The sequence below is a fragment of the Ammospiza nelsoni genome, chromosome 6 (assembly GCF_027579445.1).
Source record: "Ammospiza nelsoni isolate bAmmNel1 chromosome 6, bAmmNel1.pri, whole genome shotgun sequence".
Lineage (NCBI taxonomy): Eukaryota > Metazoa > Chordata > Aves > Passeriformes > Passerellidae > Ammospiza > Ammospiza nelsoni.
This window is the reverse complement of record NC_080638.1, coordinates 25195345-25214310: the sequence shown is the minus strand read 5'-3', so window position 1 is coordinate 25214310 and position 18966 is coordinate 25195345. Positions and strand designations below refer to the sequence as shown.

Sequence of the window (18966 nt, the reverse complement as noted above, 5' to 3'; positions counted from 1 at the left end):
GCTGAAGTACTGGACTTTGAGGGAAATGATGCATGACAATATAGGGCCTTTCCATTATTTTTACTGTGCCAAATCCTTGGTACTGTTTACGTAGAAACATCAGAAATAGGTTTTAGAAATATCCTGGTCAACCTGTGTTACTAAAGTATTACAATATAATGTGGTACAGAATTTCAGTATTTCATTTATTTGTTTGCCAGACAGAATAAGCTGTGTTGAAAATAGCTGTTAGCTTTAAAACTGTCCCATTTCTAGTTTTGTAGCACCATGTCTGTTTAAAACAAGGCATTAACCAGCAGTCCATGGATTGAGTATCCGTGCCCTGGAAGAGATCGCTGCTGCTGTGAGCATACATTATAGGAACAAAACACCTGTTAACTTCAGAAATCCAATTAGACAGAAAAGATTACTTTTGCTCCAGTTTACATCTTAAAGTAAAGATGTAATTTATTTTAGGCTTTATTGATCAAAGACAGAAAGATTGGAACTATGATTTGAATATGATTTAATTGCTAAAATATTTTGTTTTGTACTGAAAACTTTAATTACTGGTAGTGTCAGTTAAATCTGAGTGGTAAGACAACACCCTCTACATCAATAGAGCTCATAACAGGCATGAGGTAAAACTTGATTTTGCTGCCCTTTTCCACTGAGATTTTGTATCTAGAGAAGAAAACAGCACATTAAAATTTTGTGTGGTTAAAACAGAGAATATATTATAGTATGCAATGGGGCTAAGATCATTGCTGAAATTAAGAATATTCCAAATCAGAACTTAAAGTTACTTGTGGAGGAGTTTATACAAAATGAGAGTGCCTACCTGTAAAATTGGAGCAGTAGACAAACATCTGATTAACAATCCTAGTTAATTATACTAGTGAAAGTATTTTGGTGCTATTAGATAAAACTTTTGCCTGGCAAAAAGTTCCAAGTTAACAGAATTTACCTTAGTGGGCAAAGAAGTTTTGTGAATGTTACAAAATTATCCTGATAAATAGTTGTTCTATTAATAATAGCTAGTTAGGGCAGGCAGGAAGGGGCAGAAGGCAGGTGTGGTTACAAGAATCAGTAGTTTAGTGAGAGTGTAAGTTGTTTTTTAATTTCCATTTTGAAGTTAGAGAAAATTGATATTTCATCTTTAATTGTTAATTAAAATGGTAAAATGCATTTCAGTACATTTCAGTTGCCTGGACTTTCCCATTATAATGGGTTCCTGAGACTCCCCAGACTTCGTTATCACCCGATAAAAATCTTCTGAGATGGTTGAAAACAAGAGCTGGGCTGTGCTTGTTTGCATCTCTTAATGAATGCCAACATGCAATGACAAGAAGTGATCTTTCCACCCTGAGATTTGAATCCTCCTTTGCTGCCAATTTATGTGGCAGCCCCTCATGCCCAAGGACAACAACAAAAAAACCCGCCAAAAATCTACCCTTTGAAACATACCATATGTGCATGCGCAGCCAGCCATTCAAAACTTGACAAAGATCATATCTGTGAAAAGGCTTTAGAAAATCATGCTTAACCCTTTTCTCCTCTGTGATACTTAAATAATATCTGATTTTGTAATTTTCTCCTGATTGCTTCTTTTCACACAAGATGTGTAAGGAATAGAATTAGGGTTTTAGGGCAGGGGTAGGTACTTGTTTGGGTTATTCTGGTTCCTATCTGCTGCAACCGTTTGTATGTTTGTTTTCAAAAAATATGTTCTTATGAATTTATGATCTTAAAAATACTTATTTATTACCCATATTGTTTAAGAGTAGTTCATATTTTTGCAAGGATTTTTGGTGAGCATATTTTTTAATACCTATTTTCTAAGATGTACCTTTGCAAGAGTGCAAGTTAGAACAGTCACATCTTTTTGTAAATGGCCTGAGATTAAAAGTATTCCTTTAGGAACTGAGTCCACTTTTGTGGTGCAATTCTGATTACTTGAAATTGCATCAGGTACCACATAGTTTTTATGTTGTATTTAAAATGCCTTAGGTGAGAAGTTACTGTACTTTTTCTTGTGCCAATATGATGCTTTGTAAAAACCTTGCTTGTGGGCTAGAAAAAAGCACAGATGTATGTTAATGTTGCAGAAGATAAATGGAATTAAAGGTATTTTGTAGTGTGAGTTTTAAAAATTATGTGTATGAATATTGTGGTATGGTGAGTTTGGAGAGTTGCCATAGTCTGTATATGATTATAAACAATATTGTGTGAGCAGATCTGAGTTGATTTTAGAAGCATTCTAGATTTCATTGGTGTAAAATAGTAATAAATCTGAGGTTTTTATAGATTGTTCTTTCACTATTCTGTATCCAGTAGACCTGGAAGAGCCCTTTCAAGGACACTTATTCCAGATGTAGTAGGTGTGACTGCAAAACTGGAAATCTTTACTACAATTTTTGTACTTATTTAAAGGAAACTTGAAAGGGAGTAATAATCAAATCAAAGCATTACATCATGTTGTTTCCTAAAACCAGTAGTTTTACCTAAATGTTTTACTTGCTATTAGGATTATGATATGACTTCCAAAGACTGTCCCTGTTGCATATGGGTGATACAAGGCTTTTAGGAATAGGAGAGCTTAAAATTACAACTTTTGTAATGTCCCATTTTCTTGGATGGAAACTGAAGCTGTGTATGCCTTCATCCTTGTCATAGCCTTTCTTTATTTTTGCAATACATGAATGCTTTGTAATATTCATGTGCTTCTTTATTGCTGGGTGGTAGTCAAATTTTTATATTTTAGGGTATTTTGATGGAAGATAAACCTGGCAGTTTAGGAACCAGTAATTTCAGAGTTCTCCTCAGGGGAATAGAAAATCTTGTTAAATGGATTCATACTGTGTTCATGTTATGAATACATCACATTTGGACTATATTTCCTTCCTAGACTCTTTTGAATATTGCATTTTGTAGAACCTGCAATTCTTCTAATAAATATGATAGCCTGTTTCTTACTCTGAATTAGGAGTGTGTGTTATAAAGCAGAACAGAGGTGGAAAAGGGCAAAATGTCATCAAACACATGAAACCAAACACCTACATATTATTCTTACAGTTCTTAGTGTAGCTTCAGAAAGAAGAGATCAGATTTAATTTTGAAAGAGCACTAGAGTTGCTTTAATGTAGCAGGTGCTGAAGCTGGTAGAGAATCAAAACTCAAGATCAATTAATCATAAACAACTCTATTAAAGTAGTTCTGTCATTTACTCTGTGCAATTTTTTGGGTCCTTTAAACCTGTAGAAAACATTAAAGGGGCTTGGATAGAAGAATGGTTTTGGGTTGATAAAAATTTAAATACTAAAGTACAGTTTCCTACTACATGTATTTAAAATATCTCAAGTTTGAAGCTGAGCTTATTGCACAGTGTGGGAAGAATAACAATAATTGAACTAAATGGTGGCCACCTCTGCTCTTTTTACTGTTTTTTTGTGCAATTCTGAGTTAAGGGAAGCAAGGCATGCAGTGGATATAAATCATTGCTGATCAGGTCTATGCTGATCTAAATTGATAAGGGATGTTTCTCTTTATTTGCAGATAACATTGACTCTTTCTTTCAGTTTTATTTACTGAGGAGGTTTTATCTAAGGAGGATGAAGTGACAGCCTGTATTCTTTTTGTTTGTGTGTGCTAGTAGTCATGAATAATTGAACATGATTTTTTTCTTGGGAAGAGAAAAAAGTGAGAGGGGAAAAGGCAATCATAATGTGGCTTTAGGTAGTTACAATCCTAGTTCCTTACAAAGAACTTGGATATAAATGAAAGAATGAGAAAGTATTTGAGTATGAACTAGTGAAATCTTACTTTTTCCTTTTGCTGATAAATTAGTGTAACCTTTTAGATATCTTGGAAATACGAAAAGGTTAGAATGGTTTTTATAATTTATGGATTTTTAAAAACTATTTTTACAATTATTTTACACAGTATGGCAGTTCTTCTAGCTAAATTGAATGTCACTATGATTAATTTTTAAGGGGTTCTTTTTGCCTTCAGAGAGCCAGACTAGAGATCCATTGCTTTGTCATTGCCCCTTTGTCATTGCACTTGAAGGTGATGAGAAAGTGGCCTCAGTCATATGGATTATGTACACAGAATTATTTTTTTAAAATCTGGATTGCTGGCAAAGGACAAAGCAGAAACAGTTTATTTCTACAGCATAATCTTTTTGACGTTTAAAGTTATCCAGTACTATCTTTATTTGATGAGTTAATTATGGGAAAGATAATTTATATTTGCTATCAGATGGTAGGAAGCATGCAAACATCACACCTTTTAACTATAGAGAAGTGAAATAAGCTTTGTTTATTAGCTTGGTTGACCATTTAAGTGGCTTATAATGATGTTTATTTTGGATTTATAACCTAATTACAGTTTTACCATAGTAATAAGTGAAGGATACTCTGTACTGGATGCTTACTGATGTGTTTTTTATTACTGCTTAGAATCATCCTAGTTTAGATGAATTTACTTTAAACTCACTTCTCATATTTTAAGGAGTAAAATAGTTGTTAGGACTTCGGTAAGAATTCTTTTTCCCATAAGAATTCCTGTTTTTCAACAGGCATTCTTATTCATGAGTATGCATAATTACTAGGATATTCTGCACTAGAAGTTACCTGCATGGATGCTATGAGACTAGACAAGGATTTTGATTGAAACACTTTTCCCTCAAATGTTATATCCAGCTCAGCTGAAGTACTTGTAGAGGGTAATAACTGCCAAGCTGTGCTGGTTGCAGAGAAGAATCTTTTCCCTAATTTTGAGACTGGATGAAAGTGAGGAAGACAGCAATTCCAAGTCTGATGAGGTAACAGATGTAGAGACACATCTGAAAAAAGAATAAGCTATCTTCATTTAATCCTAAAATGATGTGATTTTTGGAAGTCTAAGCAACTAGCTTAGAGACCATCCCCCCCTCCCACCTCTTTTATCTAACAGTCTAAGTATAATAAAAAATTTTATTGCAGTGTGCCAAAGTAAGAAGAATGTTAAATGGCAAAATCTTTTCTTTTTAAGATCTTAATTATATCAAATGCTTAACATTACTGTGCTTCTTTCATATCATCCACAACCATCCTTCTGTAGGATTCCCTAATTGCTACTTTACAGACTTTCCTTATGCTAAGAGGATGTGTGCACTGTCTCAAGACTTCTTATGGTAATGATGTTCTATCCTTGCACCCTATTGTTCCTCACAGACTCTACCTTTAGGGTATGTGACTTGTACAGGATAAGCTGTTTCATTTTTTTCTGGCAATTTTGTGGTTAGTTGTTCTTTCACAACTCAAATTGTGGTACCAAGCTGGCAGATCACAAACACATTTCCATCTGGTGGTTTTAAATTAGTGTAAGAATTAAATGGTTTTCAATATACTTTTTAAAGGCTTGTTTGTATTGTCTTGTACATGGCTATCCAATACTCTATCTCAGTAGGATATAACACCATACATTTGTTGTAGAAACAAATTTACAAATTGATTGTTGAAACAGATTATATTTAGGGAGTGCACATGCTTAAGATGAGGATATTTTACACAGTTTTGACATGCTTGTTCCATCATTGCATGGAAAAGCAGATGTACAAGCAGTTAATGATAATTCCTTTTTGTTTACCATGGTAGTTTTAGAACACAAATATTTTTTTCAGTAATTTAATTATCCCTAGTAGGATCGGGATAGGATAGCTTTAGTGGGAAGCTTTAAGACTGCAGAGTTTTTCTTCTAAATTTCTGTTAGGCTATGTAGCTGCTTCTTCCTCCGCCTCTCCTACTCCCTTCTGAAAAAACATGCTTGAATGCTGTGCTTCATGTGATGCACTTTTCTGATGCTCACATTAGGTATTCTCTTCACCTGTTCCAGGGAAAATGAACTTTTCATCAGTCCCTGAAATTTTATTGGAATTTAGTTATCCAGACCTGAGAGACATTAAAGAAATAACATCTCAGTAGGATATTTAGAATGCTTGAATTTCTTTTTTACAGGAAAGGTGCTCCCTTAAACCACTGTTTTCTCTATGCCAGAGGCATCTTTTGTCTGTCAAGGACTCTTCCTGTGCATGGTGCTGTGAAACTCTGTGTGTTTGTGTGTAGAGAGTATCTGTTTCTTTTTATGCTCATATTCCTTTATGAAAGAAGAATCATCTTCATATTTTGCAAGAATTCTGTATTCTTTGCAGTTCTAAAGACTTCTCATTGCACATCTTTTTCTTTCTGGGGTCAGCTCTTACATTATAAAATGTGGAATAATTTTTAACCAGAAGGGTAATTTCTCTTGAAATGAAAAGGGTTTTTAATTTCCCTGCATTAAATTTGAGGCAAGAAGAAGTTAGCATCTAATTTTTAAACGTTAATCATTTTGCTTTATTAATATATGGATTCAAGTTGAGATGATGAACAAACTTCAGTAATGGCCTCAGGGCTGATTTATGGCCCATAGATTTCAGGATATGTGTTTCCATACTTCTCCTGTGCTCACATATCAGAAATTTAACGGATGGATGTTACAATTGCTGATGGTTTTTTAGGTGATCTACACTTCAGAATACTAGAGTTGTCATAAAAAAATTATGATAGTGGTACATTTAAGATGGTTGGATCTTTTTCTGAGTCCAGGCAATACATGGAAATCATCCTGTGTGGATGTGTAGGAAGACATAACTGGAGATCAAGTGCTGGAGCCCTGGTTCTCCTAGAAGATATGGCCAGGGCTCAAGAGCAGAATGGATTTGTTTGTGTGCCAGTCAGGTTAACAGTTAAACTGCCACAGATATTATTTTCACAAGCAGAGCCTTGGATTGTTCTTGTTGGTGAGTGGAAGTCTTGTAAACAACACAGTTTAGGATCAGGAGCTTGCAGCTGTGTTGTGCACTGTTTTTCTCCTATGGGATTGGGCTTTTAAAATCTTTATGTTAATATGTTTAATTTCTTCTGGTTTTAAGGAATTCTGATGAAGGATTATCAGTAAAACAGTATGAAATAAAAAATGAGTGGAGACCTGAATTGTTAATGCAAATAATTTATCAAATAATTATATTTATTAATCATGCAATTTCTTTGTTTTCTGTATCCTAGGATACCAGATGGTCCCATTGATCAGGGACCAGCTGCAGGAAAGGTACATGCTTTAGAGGAGCAACTTCTAAAGGCCAAAGAACAGATAGAAAACTATAAGAAGCGGACAGGAGATGGTTGGTAGATGATTTTTCTTTTAATTCTAAAACAAGTTTTGACGTTTTGCTATTTCATATCACAGATGTATTGGCTTCTTAACAAATAATTCAGCTACAATTACTGATGCTTTTATGCATTTTTTTTTTAAAGTAGGCGGCCTTGGAAAAGACCATGAAATACTGAGAAGGAGGATTGAAAATGGGGCTAAGGAGCTTTGGTTTTTCCTCCAGAGTGAACTGAAGAAGTTAAAAAATCTAGAAGGAAGTGAACTGCAAACACGCATTGATGAATTTCTGTCTGATTTGGGTCATCAGGAAAGGTACTTTCATTAGTCGGTTCTGACCTTTAATTTAACTGTCATTATATTATTCAAAGATGTGTGGCAATTATAGTTTTCATTGTTAATCATCAGGCCTCCTTATTGTTGGACTACCTTTTGTATTTTATTAAAATATTCTGCACGAGTTTTGTTTGTGCTGAACAAAATTAATCCAAGAACTGTTAAAATTCAGTGACATCTGTCTGTAAGCATATTATAACTGTTCCCAACAGGATTGCAATGACAGTTTGTGTCTCATCAGTAAACAGTTATACAAAAATAGCTGAATTGACTAAATACACTACTTTAAATCGTTGCCCTGAAAAAAGCTGTGATCTCTATATATGAACATGTGTAATAAAGCAAGAGCCTTTGAAAATAATATAGTAAAGGGAAAAAATCATGAGAATTTTCAATTCCTTAGAAATAATGCAAACACTATTTAAAACATAAAGACAATATGAATTTGGTTATTAATATGGGCAAATAGTATAGTCCATTAAATTTTGTAATTTAATATTCCGCAATTCCAAAATCCATTTTGTCACAGATTGATTGAGTTGAAAGTGAGAAGAGACTATTCAATTATTGAAAGTTATTATTTATATAGAAGACATGATTAAATTTCATCCAATTAGTTCTCTGCCAAGTGCTGTTTTATATATTTGACTGAAATAAAAGTAGTGCTTGGCTGAAGTGGAATTTTCCAAAAGACTTGTGAGGTCTTCACTTGAACAGTGAATTGGCAGAGAAGTGTCACTTCCCTGGGCAGTTTCAATAGTTATCTCCTCTTAGAAATATTTTTTTCCGCAGAACTTATTTCCATCTGGGCTTCTTGAACTTTAGGTCATGGATTCTTATGTACCTTTTAAACTATCTCTGCTAAAAACTGGAGCAAGTAGTCTAATACCAGACTTTCTGTCGTTTGTCATGGTAATAGAATCACTTACGTGCATGTTATTGCTCTGTTTGTAAAGCCAGGATGAGGCAGTCACCACAGTGAAACTTTGAATAATGATGTGTGTGTTTGGTGCCAGAAAGTTCTTATGTTGCTGCCTTCCAGGATGAGTTCTTTCCCTTAGTCCTTTCCATTGTATGCCAATGATTATTAATTCATTAAGTCTTAATTTTCCACACTGACACCTTTATGTTCACGTGTCACTGTACTTCAGGATGAGGTGAAACCCATTTGAGAGGTGCATAAACTCCTTCGCATGGAGTTATACTGGAAGTTGAGATGAACCTCACTGTGGTACTGAAAGAAGTTTGTATATGATGCAAGCAATCACAACTGCTCTTTTTTTTCCTCTGAGAATTTTTGTGTTGAATACAAATACTCTTTCAGTTGTCCAGGTGGTTATTAAATATAGAATAATCTGAAGGCTGTTTAGCCTTTGTAATAGATCTGTGTAGATCTTCCTATCTGGTGAGGTCCTCAAAGAAGACTTAGGTAATTTAAGCTAAAATCAAACAGCCATAAACTAGTTTTTATTAAACTGAATCTGGACAATCTGTTTGCAGTGTAGAAATTCAAAGGAATTGCATTAGAAAAAAACAGATAAAAAATGTTTCTACGATATTCAGCCTGTGTTCCTGGTGCATTTGCAGTGTTGCCTTCAAGCAGTAGAATTATCTTGTGTTGCAGAATTGTGCAGAATGCACAGTTTGGTTCCTCTAGTCCTGAGGAAGTTTTTTCCTGCATCTTTGTGGTCGAGCTGTCTCCTTCTTTCCCTTTAATCTTTCAGTCTTGTTGTGTGAATTGCAGGAAGATTCCCGGTCTGTGTGCCCATCCTTGAGCATGTGATGCACTGCTGCCTCTGGGGTCTTCTTTGCCCTTACAATGCACAGTACCTCCCCAGGGAAGGAACAGTCTCATCTTCCCTCCACACTGTCCATCTGCTTGCTTCTCTAAAGGAACAGAGCATAAGTTTGGAAAGCAAATCAGATGTTTGTCATTCACTTTGAGAAGCACGGGTTTTTGCTTTGTTTTTTTTTTGTTTTTTTGTTTTGGTTTTTTTTTTTCTGTTTTGGGTTTTCTTTTGGTTTGGTTTTTTTGTTGTTTTGTTTTTTGCTTATTGTCTGTTTTGTTTGTTGGTTTGGTTTGGTCTTTTAAGTACATGTGCACTTCTTGAATTTTTTTAAAGGAATTAAACCTGTTGTCAAATGCTCTTTTGTTTACAGTGTTGTCTTTAAAAAGTTATATTTTAGATAAATGGAACACTGCAAGTGCAGCTGGTATTACTTTTATACAAATACATGCACATAAATATACATAAAAATATCTCAGAAATTTTAATATATATTATAATCTACTGTTTGGATTAGAAAGATTAGTGTTTATTATAAGTACTTAAAGGATTTTTTCATGCTGTCCTTATGTGGGAAAACAAAGAGGCGGGTATCAAATGTAGAGGTACCTATGTAAGGAGAGAGGCTCATGCTTATTTTGTTTTGTTGGTGAGGAAAGCCTTCTGGGTCATAGATTAAGAATTGGTTTTTAAGAGATGATAAACTTTAGTTTCTCTGGTTCTGGACAAGTATTAGAGTTCTTTGTTAATTTTGGTGATGTTAAGCAAATTGTTTACTACTCATATGATAGTGCTTCTTGTTGGATGCTTTAATCACTGTTGGCTATGCCCTAGGAGCTGTGTGGATTTTCTCCAGGGCAGTGCTGGTCTCACCTAAGTATTGGTCAAGTATTTCAGTACTGATTCTGTTTGAGAAACAGTGTTGCCCAACACAAGATTTTCCTTGAGAATTACATAATTGTTTTCTCATAGTTGCTATAGGAAAGAGGGCTGTTGAGAGTAAATTCATCTAAACATTGGAAAGACTATTTGGTATTGAGTTATTAAAACAGAGAAAATTAATTCTCTAGTTGTCATGGTTGTTTCCTGTGTTGACAAATGTTGTTTGCAAGGTGGCTGTTACTGAGTTAGTTTCATTCCTTCTCCCAGGGAGTAGCTGTCATCAGGGATTTTGTGGTAACTGACCAACATTTGATGCTCAGTATTCAGAGAAATTTTCACATTATTTCCTTTGAATTACATATTTTCCTTTGAGCTTTTATTTGTTGATGTAAAATTTTAGGAGATTTAAATTTTTTCATATGACTGGAATAAATGTCTAGACTGATTGTTAAAAACGCCCACACTTCCCCCTTTATTTTGGCAATCAAATACAGATGAAACGCAGACAGATTTTTTCCTCCATTCTGCTTTCCAGGAAAAAAATACTTTTAAGTGCAGCTCCAAGATTTATTTTATGATATGAAGCAAGAACAGCAACAAGCTGATGATGTTGGTTAGTAGCCCAGAGCAAGTTTGATGCAGCAGATATCTGCAGTGCCACTGGGTGAGGTTTCCTGCCATTTCAGCACCTGCAGTAGCCTCTAATAACCCTGTGCAGGCTCATCCTTTGTCTGCACTGAGCTATCTTGGGCTCATGGATCACCTCTCCCTGTGCTTTTAACTCTCGGCACGGAGCATGACCCTGTTCTTTGGTATTTGCGTCTCTTCTAAGTCTGTATTAATAAGTTATCACAGTGATCTGTCACACTCAAAAAACCTTAGCAGATGTAGCTAGAAAATGCACATTTCTGAGCAGTAACAATCAAAGAAGAAAGGACTCTGTGACTGTGTCTTAAAATAGCACTACTTTCTAATAATTTCTGTGTGATAACACCTGTGAATTTTTCACTTCCCAGTTTACTTCAGGGTTTTATAATTTTTTTTAAAGAAGATTATGGATACTGTCTGAAAACTCTTTCATGAATTTGTAACATTTCCTGCAAATCATTTGATACTTTTTATGGTTTCTACTGAGCAAAGCTGCCTTTATTTAATTTGGTGAGTCACTGAGGCTGTGTAAGGACACTCACCCATTTCTCTTACCTCAAAAATTATCAAAGTAATTATAATTCATCCATAAGGCTAATTATTAAAACTTAGCTACTGCCTTTCCTTTGTCGTGGTCACCATAGCCAGTAATATAAAAAACAAAATTTGGGCAACACTTTTGTTCTATAGAAATAGGAAAAATTAGTTAAGAGCTGACAAAAATTTTATTGTTGTTTTTAATTGGTAAACTTTGTATTTTCGGTTATTTTTCCAATATTTAATGGAAATATATTTCTATAAAATATAAGGAGAGTACACTGATTACTTGCATTACAGGTACTGAAATGACTTGTTTAAGGCTAATGAAAGAGCATTTGACAAAAGTTTAAAATGTGGCTATGTGGTTGCATGGCTGCTTTTAATGAAAGAGGATTTAAAATAAAATAATGTTTTATTTTGAACCTTGAAACCTTGACTTTGTACTTTTTCTTTAAACACCCAACTTGGTTATATTCTGATTGGGAGGAAAAACATATTTAAACTCCTGAGAAATTGCATTGGTTTCCTTTTCTAGTATGCCTACTAGCCTATGTGTTTTCTATAAATAGGGAAAGTGTCTAAAGAGCAAACCCTTTATTTGTATTAGAGCTAATCCATCGTTAGTTCTGTTCTAATTCTCTTTGAATTGTGTGTGCATGTGTCTGTATTTTGTGTCTTTAATAGTTACTGATTTAAAACTAGTTACCTGGTGATGCTTAAAATTAATTTTTATGCAAAGCCACAATGGGGTGTTTCAAGCTCAATTACCTTGTAAAAGAAAATTGACTTTATAGTTTCAGATTACAATGTAGATAAGGTTCCTGCAGTTGATTGACAGAAGGTGAGGGTTACTGCTGCTGAATAATTTGGGTAAAATGTTTAATACAATAATAGTAGATGCTATAGTCAGTGTCTGTGTTACCCTGTGTAGAAGCATGAGGATAAAGACCAGAATGAGTGTTTGAGAATAAAAATACAGATCCATAAATCCAGTTATTAAATTAGCAAGAAAGTTTATCTGGTAACTCTGCTGATAAATCAAATTAGGGCACCTCTAGCTTTATCTCGATGTTTTCTGCTTCAATAATGTGTCATTGAAGTAGTTTCCTAGTAGGGAAATGCAGCCTCTCAATTATGGACACGGGGTAGCCTTGGCTAATTGGATTTGTGCTTCCAGTGCTAACAAGTGCTGCCAACAGCTTGACAAGACCACTTCACATGTTGTTAGGAAATGTATTTTTCTTACCTTCACACTGTTTTTTGGTCACCTCCCAAATTTCTCTGCCTTTGTTCTCTTTTGCTTCTCTTTCTAGTGCTCAAACTTTTGGTTTATCAAGAATTTCAGGCAATAAAAGCAGCATCTGAAGTTCAGATGAAAGTATTAAGAAAAGTGGTTCAAACTTACAACTTTAGCATTGTTATGGAGAAATGTTTAGCAATATTAAATATTCTCAATCTATGAAACCAACTCTGAAATTAATGCTTCTGAGTTGGGCCGTCTTTTACTTTTAGAATAACCATTAACATTTCTAGAAACACTTTGAATAGTTTGTCTCTAGTTTTCTATTTCTTCCCAAAAGCCACAGAGATTAAAAAAAATATTTTTTTCCAGGGTGGTACTGTTTGGACAAAATCAGTAATTTTAACTTAGCTGCAAATTTTAACAAATGCCGTATATAATTTTTATTTTTGTGGTGATGAGTTCTTTATCCTCTTATTTGGCCAATGAAATGTTATAGCCCTAAGAAGAGAATCTCTAATGTATTAGATAATCTCAATTTAATATTTCATAGTTCTTCAAAATTCATGTTTTGTAGTATGGACTTGCATGGCCATGGGTCTGTTTAGAATTTCTAATTTTTAATTGCTGATGGGTGTGGAACATTTGTTGTATGAAGGATGCAGTCAGTCTGTCTTGGCTGCTGTTTGAATTGTGCAGGAGATGGGATGAAGAAACTGATTTTGAAGCTGCAATTGAAATACCTCTTTAATTTTCTTTGATTTAATTTAATGCTCCAAATTATTAATGTTAAGATTGTTTTCTGCTGTTGTTTATAGGTCAATAATGACCGACTTGTACTACCTCAGTCAAACAGATGGAGCTGGAGATTGGCGAGAAAAAGAGGCCAAAGATCTAACAGATTTGGTACAGAGAAGAATAACTTATTTACAGGTAAGAGGATAGAGCTTTTGAATCAAGGGAAACATTTTTTTCTTCTTACATATGTAGCGCTTAGCTAAACCTTGCAATAGAATAATTACATCACAGTTTAAAAGTGAATGTTGGTATGTGAACGAATTATGTGGAAAATAAATTATTACAGTTGTTTCAAACATTATTTTATGTGTATAGGGAAGGTAATAATCAAAGGAAATCATTGGGGTTTGTATTTTTGTTGGTGGTTATTTTGGTTTATTTGTTTCTTTGTGGGTGTTTTTTTGGATCCACGTTTTTTACTGGGCTGTACTTACCTATTTCAATTCTTCACTTTATTCTAAAAAAAATTGTCTGGTTGATTTTTTTTAATTTATTTTATTCTTTAGAGTATCAAAACGCATTAATTTGTTTGCATAGTTTTAAGACAAAATTTAAAAGTCCTTGTATCAAACTTCTGAACTAGCAGCACATTTTTAAAAACATAGGGAAGCAAAATTGAAGTGCTTCTATAGTGTATTGTCTAGTCCAAGATTGTTTCAACAGATGTTTGAGACTTCTTTAGGTCCTCATATTTTTGAGTTGATAAGGACTTTTTAATATGTGTGCTTGTGTGTGTGTGAATAAAATCTAAATAAAACGTGATCTGAAGGTGTTGGGGCTTTTTTTCATGACTGAATGCATGCAGCTATTTATGTAGTGATCAAAAAGATAATTTAGTCTGTTTTATTCGTACTTGGTTTATTTTTTATGGCATGTGTGGAGCTGTTTTGTATGGTCACTCCTAATGCCCAATCTTTTCTCTTGTGTAAATAGCTGAATTTGTTTCTCAGATTTTCATTATTTCACAGTTCAGCTGTTAGAACCTTCTCTTCTGTGACCAAGCTATGTATATGTTGCTTGTGAAATAAAAAAGACACCCTTCTGAGGAAAAAACCATCTCTTTAAATTGTGCAGGAGTCATCACTTTTATTGTACTTCTTCAACTCCTTTCTGAGAACTGTTCCTTATTTTTTCATTTTGATACCACTGTTTGGCAGTAGTATACCATAACTACTTTTCATGCTGATAAATGTAGCCTTTCTCTACCTTTTCCTTGTCTTTCACTTTCCATTTGTTGTCCTGTTTAGTAATATAACTGTGCAAGTCATCAAAAAGAGCACAAAATTATTTGCTTTAACAAATATGCACCAAGGTAAAGCAGTCAAATGGTTTGAAATTGCACAGATTTATATATCTCTATTAATAATAAAGCTGTATTAAAAATAAAATAAAATGAAAAAAATTAACAACCCTTGTCCCTCAAGTCAATGAAAAAAAAAATTATATGGACCATATTTGTAATTGTTTTTTAAGTATGAAAGTACTGCATAGCTTTTTTCTGGTACATGTTGAACATTGACAGCTGCATTATTTTGGGACATCTCCCTGGGAAGTCATTTAGCTGAATGATTGTGAGTAGTGATGACTGCTACTTCATTTGGATGACATTACCATAAATTTGATTTAATGAGGCTGCATGAAACTAGTTTCCTATAGTTGGAGCAACATTTTAAAAGCTAGGACTTTATATTTAAGGAAAAGGCCTTATTTTCAGAGATCTTTTTTATCAAACAGGTGTAGAAAATGTGCAAGAGAAGTCAGATAAGAGCACCCGTAGTGCTGTAATCAAGTGAATAAATAATTATGAAGGCAGCAGTTTTCTGTCCCTTCTCTTTTGTGCCTATTTTTGTTCTGTTTATTTTAGGAAGTTTGTGATTCAGCATGCAGTCTCACAATAGCAGAATATTTTTGCCTCTGATTTAAAAAGAATCCAAAACTTTTGTTCAGCTTTGAAGGTTAAAAATGCAATCAGGTGAGAAAGGTTACTAAGTACTCAACAACACATCAATTCTATCAGTCATAGTTTGCCATATTCAAGTTATATTCTGCTATACTATTTAGTTGGGGCTTTATATGTATGCAAAGAGCAGAAAGTTGGTCACAAGACTTTTTTCTGAGCTTTCTGGACTTTGCAGTATTTTTGTGGTTTAATGTGTCACTTAGATTTTTCTGTCTTAAAGTGTTTTAAATCCTTTCCTTCACATTAAAATTACTGATTAGTATTTTTAATAAAAGTCCTCATGCTAAAATGACAAAAGCAATAAAAAATGCTTTGGGCCCTTTGCAGGCATGCAAGGGGAGGCACCCCATAGAACTGTAATTAATCAAATCATAAGTATATTATATGTTTTTAGTATAATAACCACCTTAGGAAGTGTGGTTACTGCTGATATCTGTGTGAGGTTTTCTCTAGGATTGAGGAACACACTGTGTTAAAGTCCATGTGCATGCTGGGATGTTTCACTCAAGCTGAAACTTGCGTGTCACAGAAGGGTAGGTGCAAACTAGAGGAATTTATATTAGAGGAAGGTTTGAGATCTCTGACTCTCAAATCCATTACCTACTATTTCTGACTAGGGAGAGAAGAATGTTTTCTTCCCGCAGCTGAAAGAAACTTCTGGTGGTTTGTTTGGATTTTTTGTTTCTTCGCGTGGTCTGCCTCCAAATTCTTGAGGGTATGAAAAGGAAGGATTACAAATGACATCACAAAATAAGGGGAATAGAAGATAGTATTAATTACATTTGTGATCACTAGGATGAGAAACACCAATTTTTGACATATTTCTCTAAAAAATGGGATTTTCCAAGATTTTGAGTGGGACTCTCTTCTCCAGTAGACTGTGTAGCATCAAAGAATAAAATATCTGTTGAAAATATAAAAAAGAACAGCTTTGTTAATGAGTATCATACTGTGTTTATAAGGTTACTCAGTAAATGGCAGCAGATTGCTTGTCTACTCCACTCTAATCTGTTGTGATTCATTTGATTAAGTACATTTCTCTGAACTGTGTTCAGTTCTCTGAACTGTAAATTCACTAGCGCAGTATTTTCTGATACAGTAAAATGTATGTTAAGGAGCAGGGTTTACTTTTGCCAGTTTGTCATGTGTTTTGATAGCTGACTACACACTTGAAAGCCCTGGAGGATGGTGAGGCATTGAGGCAGCACTTGGGACATTATTCCCACCTGAGCCTGCTTTCTGTGAATAGGCCAACCAAGAGCCCTGGAAGAGGAGTGCAGTGGAAACCCTGAGTTTTGTGAGAACAACAGTATATGCCCATGTTCTTTGTGATGGAAGACCATTCAATCCATCTTACCAGTTGAAAAATCTACTTTTATTTTAGATGGTATTCTCTTTCATAGAAATAGGTAATTCTAACCATTTTGCTATTCTGAAAATTTGTTAATTTTTTCAGTTGCATTGTTCATAGAAGTTATTCTGGGGAAGATAAAAGGTGTAAACTCTGGAATGGCTTGATGATCTAATCTTCTATGTATTGAAGTATGTTTTGTGTAATTGGTCAGGTGTAGGTTTTTTGTTTGGGATTTTATGTGGGTTTGTTTAATTTTTGTTTGTATTTTTTCTTAAAATATCTTTTTACTGCAGTTTTATGGCTATTACATTACAGGACTTGACATTCGTGGAGGTCCCTTTCACTCTCTCTTGATTATATAGATCATTAAATTGCAGATAGGAGTGTGATCAGCAGTGTCATTATGGTTGAGAACAGAATGTACTACCCACTCAAATCAGGGATTTATAATCCTTTTCTGTGACTTTGTGACAGGCGGAAAAATCTTTTGTCAGTCTTCATTGGTTTTGAAATTGTTGCTCTTTATCAGCTCAATACTGGTTGCTTTGGTTGGCAGTTGTGGTTATGAACACCCAAACTATTCTGATGCTTGAAATGTGACTTTTCTTCCTTATCAATGGGTAATATTTTCACCTTTTCCTGGAAACCAGTTGAAACTGCAATATATCCAGGTATCTCTACTCTCCTTTTCTTTTAAAATTCTCAATAGACAATTGAAGCTCAGATAGTGCTTTGTCTTTTTGCTACTTGAATATAGCAATTCGAAAAAACACCACAGTCATAAAGAAATTAGTTAAATAGCTTCCTTAAGTCAAACTAATACTAATATATATAGTTTTTACTTAAGTCTACAAACAATGATAAATCCCAAGTAAGTGCATTATATTAACATTGATAACCAGTCACACTATCAAATTACATTTCATTGTGTGATTACTACTTGATTTCCATAATATTGTTCATAAGCTATTATATGAAGTTTGCCTTTACATGAAAGAAAGTGAGAAGGGCATACCTTGACAATATTTCAAATATGCCATTGATTAAATGCTTTCATGTTAGAGGACACAAGCATTTAGAGGTAATGACAAGTGTAGAAAGCTTATCTAAGGTCATTTTCTAAAAATTCACAGACAATATTCCTTTCAAAAAGAATAATGTTGTAGCTTTACCCAAGCTGATTACAAATACCCACCAGACACTCCCTCGTCCTTCCTGGTAGGACAGGAAAAGAAGAAAACCCCCCCCCCCCCAAAAAAAAAAAAAAAAAAAAAACCAACCAAAAAAACCCCAAACCACCCGCAGAAAAAGCCCATTGTGTGTTAAGAACAGTTTAATAACTGAAACCAAGCAAAATATGATAATATTAATGACAGTAGTAATAATAAAAATATAATACTGCTGATAATCATGATATGAGAAGGTATTTTTTCATGGAGTTCTTTCTATGTGGACTTCTACAGAATACTAAAAAGGCCCTCTTTCTCTTCTGGAAGACTCTGGGAAATACATTTGTTATAATTTCAAAAGATACCTGTTGGATTTAGTCTCAAGTTATCCATTAAATTTGTGATGACAAAAGTACTGGTCTGAGGAATAAAAATCTTGAACAAAAATTTTATTTCATTTATTGTTTTCATACCTAATTAGGCTTTGAATCAGGTATATTTAAAAAGAAAAATATAAACTGCTGATGGTATAGCACATGTTTTAGACTTTTGGATTTGTTTTGGTACCTCCACCCCTCCCTGTCTGAATTGCCATCCCCTCCTTTACATAACTGAATGCACAAAGTTTTATTTTAAATTGTTTTAGGACTCAGAATATTCAGATTATCTTTTAGATCACTTGAAGGAGTGATCTCAGTTCTCCGGACAGGGATCACTGTTGTTTGAAGATTTGATTTGACTGTTGCAAATGTACAGAAAATTTTATTTTAAGTTTAGATGTGAAAGAAACAGAATTTATATTGGTGCCTAAATATCAGTATCCTTGTACCTTTTATGAAATGCTAATCCTGGAGATTTTGTGGAAGACCTTTCTGGAATTTAGAGCTGTGTCTAGAGCCATGCAAGTATGAATGCATACAAAAAAAGTACTATCTTTTACATAAAGAAAAACTTCTGTTGATTATGATGTTGTGTTGTCCGCATACCTGAAAATTCCACATGCCTAAAAATACTTATTAATTTGAACTTTTAAACATAGCATTCAAACAATGTAGCTATTTGCCTGCTGTCTTATGGTTTTT

The 18966-nt window shown here is 34.1% G+C and overlaps 1 protein-coding gene across 5 annotated transcripts in view; it reads left to right on the top strand.

Moving 5' to 3' along the window:
• Positions 1-18966, top strand: part of FUT8 (fucosyltransferase 8) — a 97327-nt gene that overhangs the window by 53079 nt on the left and 25282 nt on the right. For 4 of the 5 annotated variants that reach the window (XM_059474431.1, XM_059474432.1, XM_059474433.1 and 1 more), the window contains exons 6-8: positions 7068-7183; positions 7317-7485; positions 13422-13536. In XM_059474431.1, the coding sequence (XP_059330414.1) occupies positions 7068-7183; positions 7317-7485; positions 13422-13536 (400 nt within the window). The remainder of the gene's footprint in view (positions 1-7067; positions 7184-7316; positions 7486-13421; positions 13537-18966) is intronic. The other variant, XM_059474435.1, reaches the window with a different exon arrangement.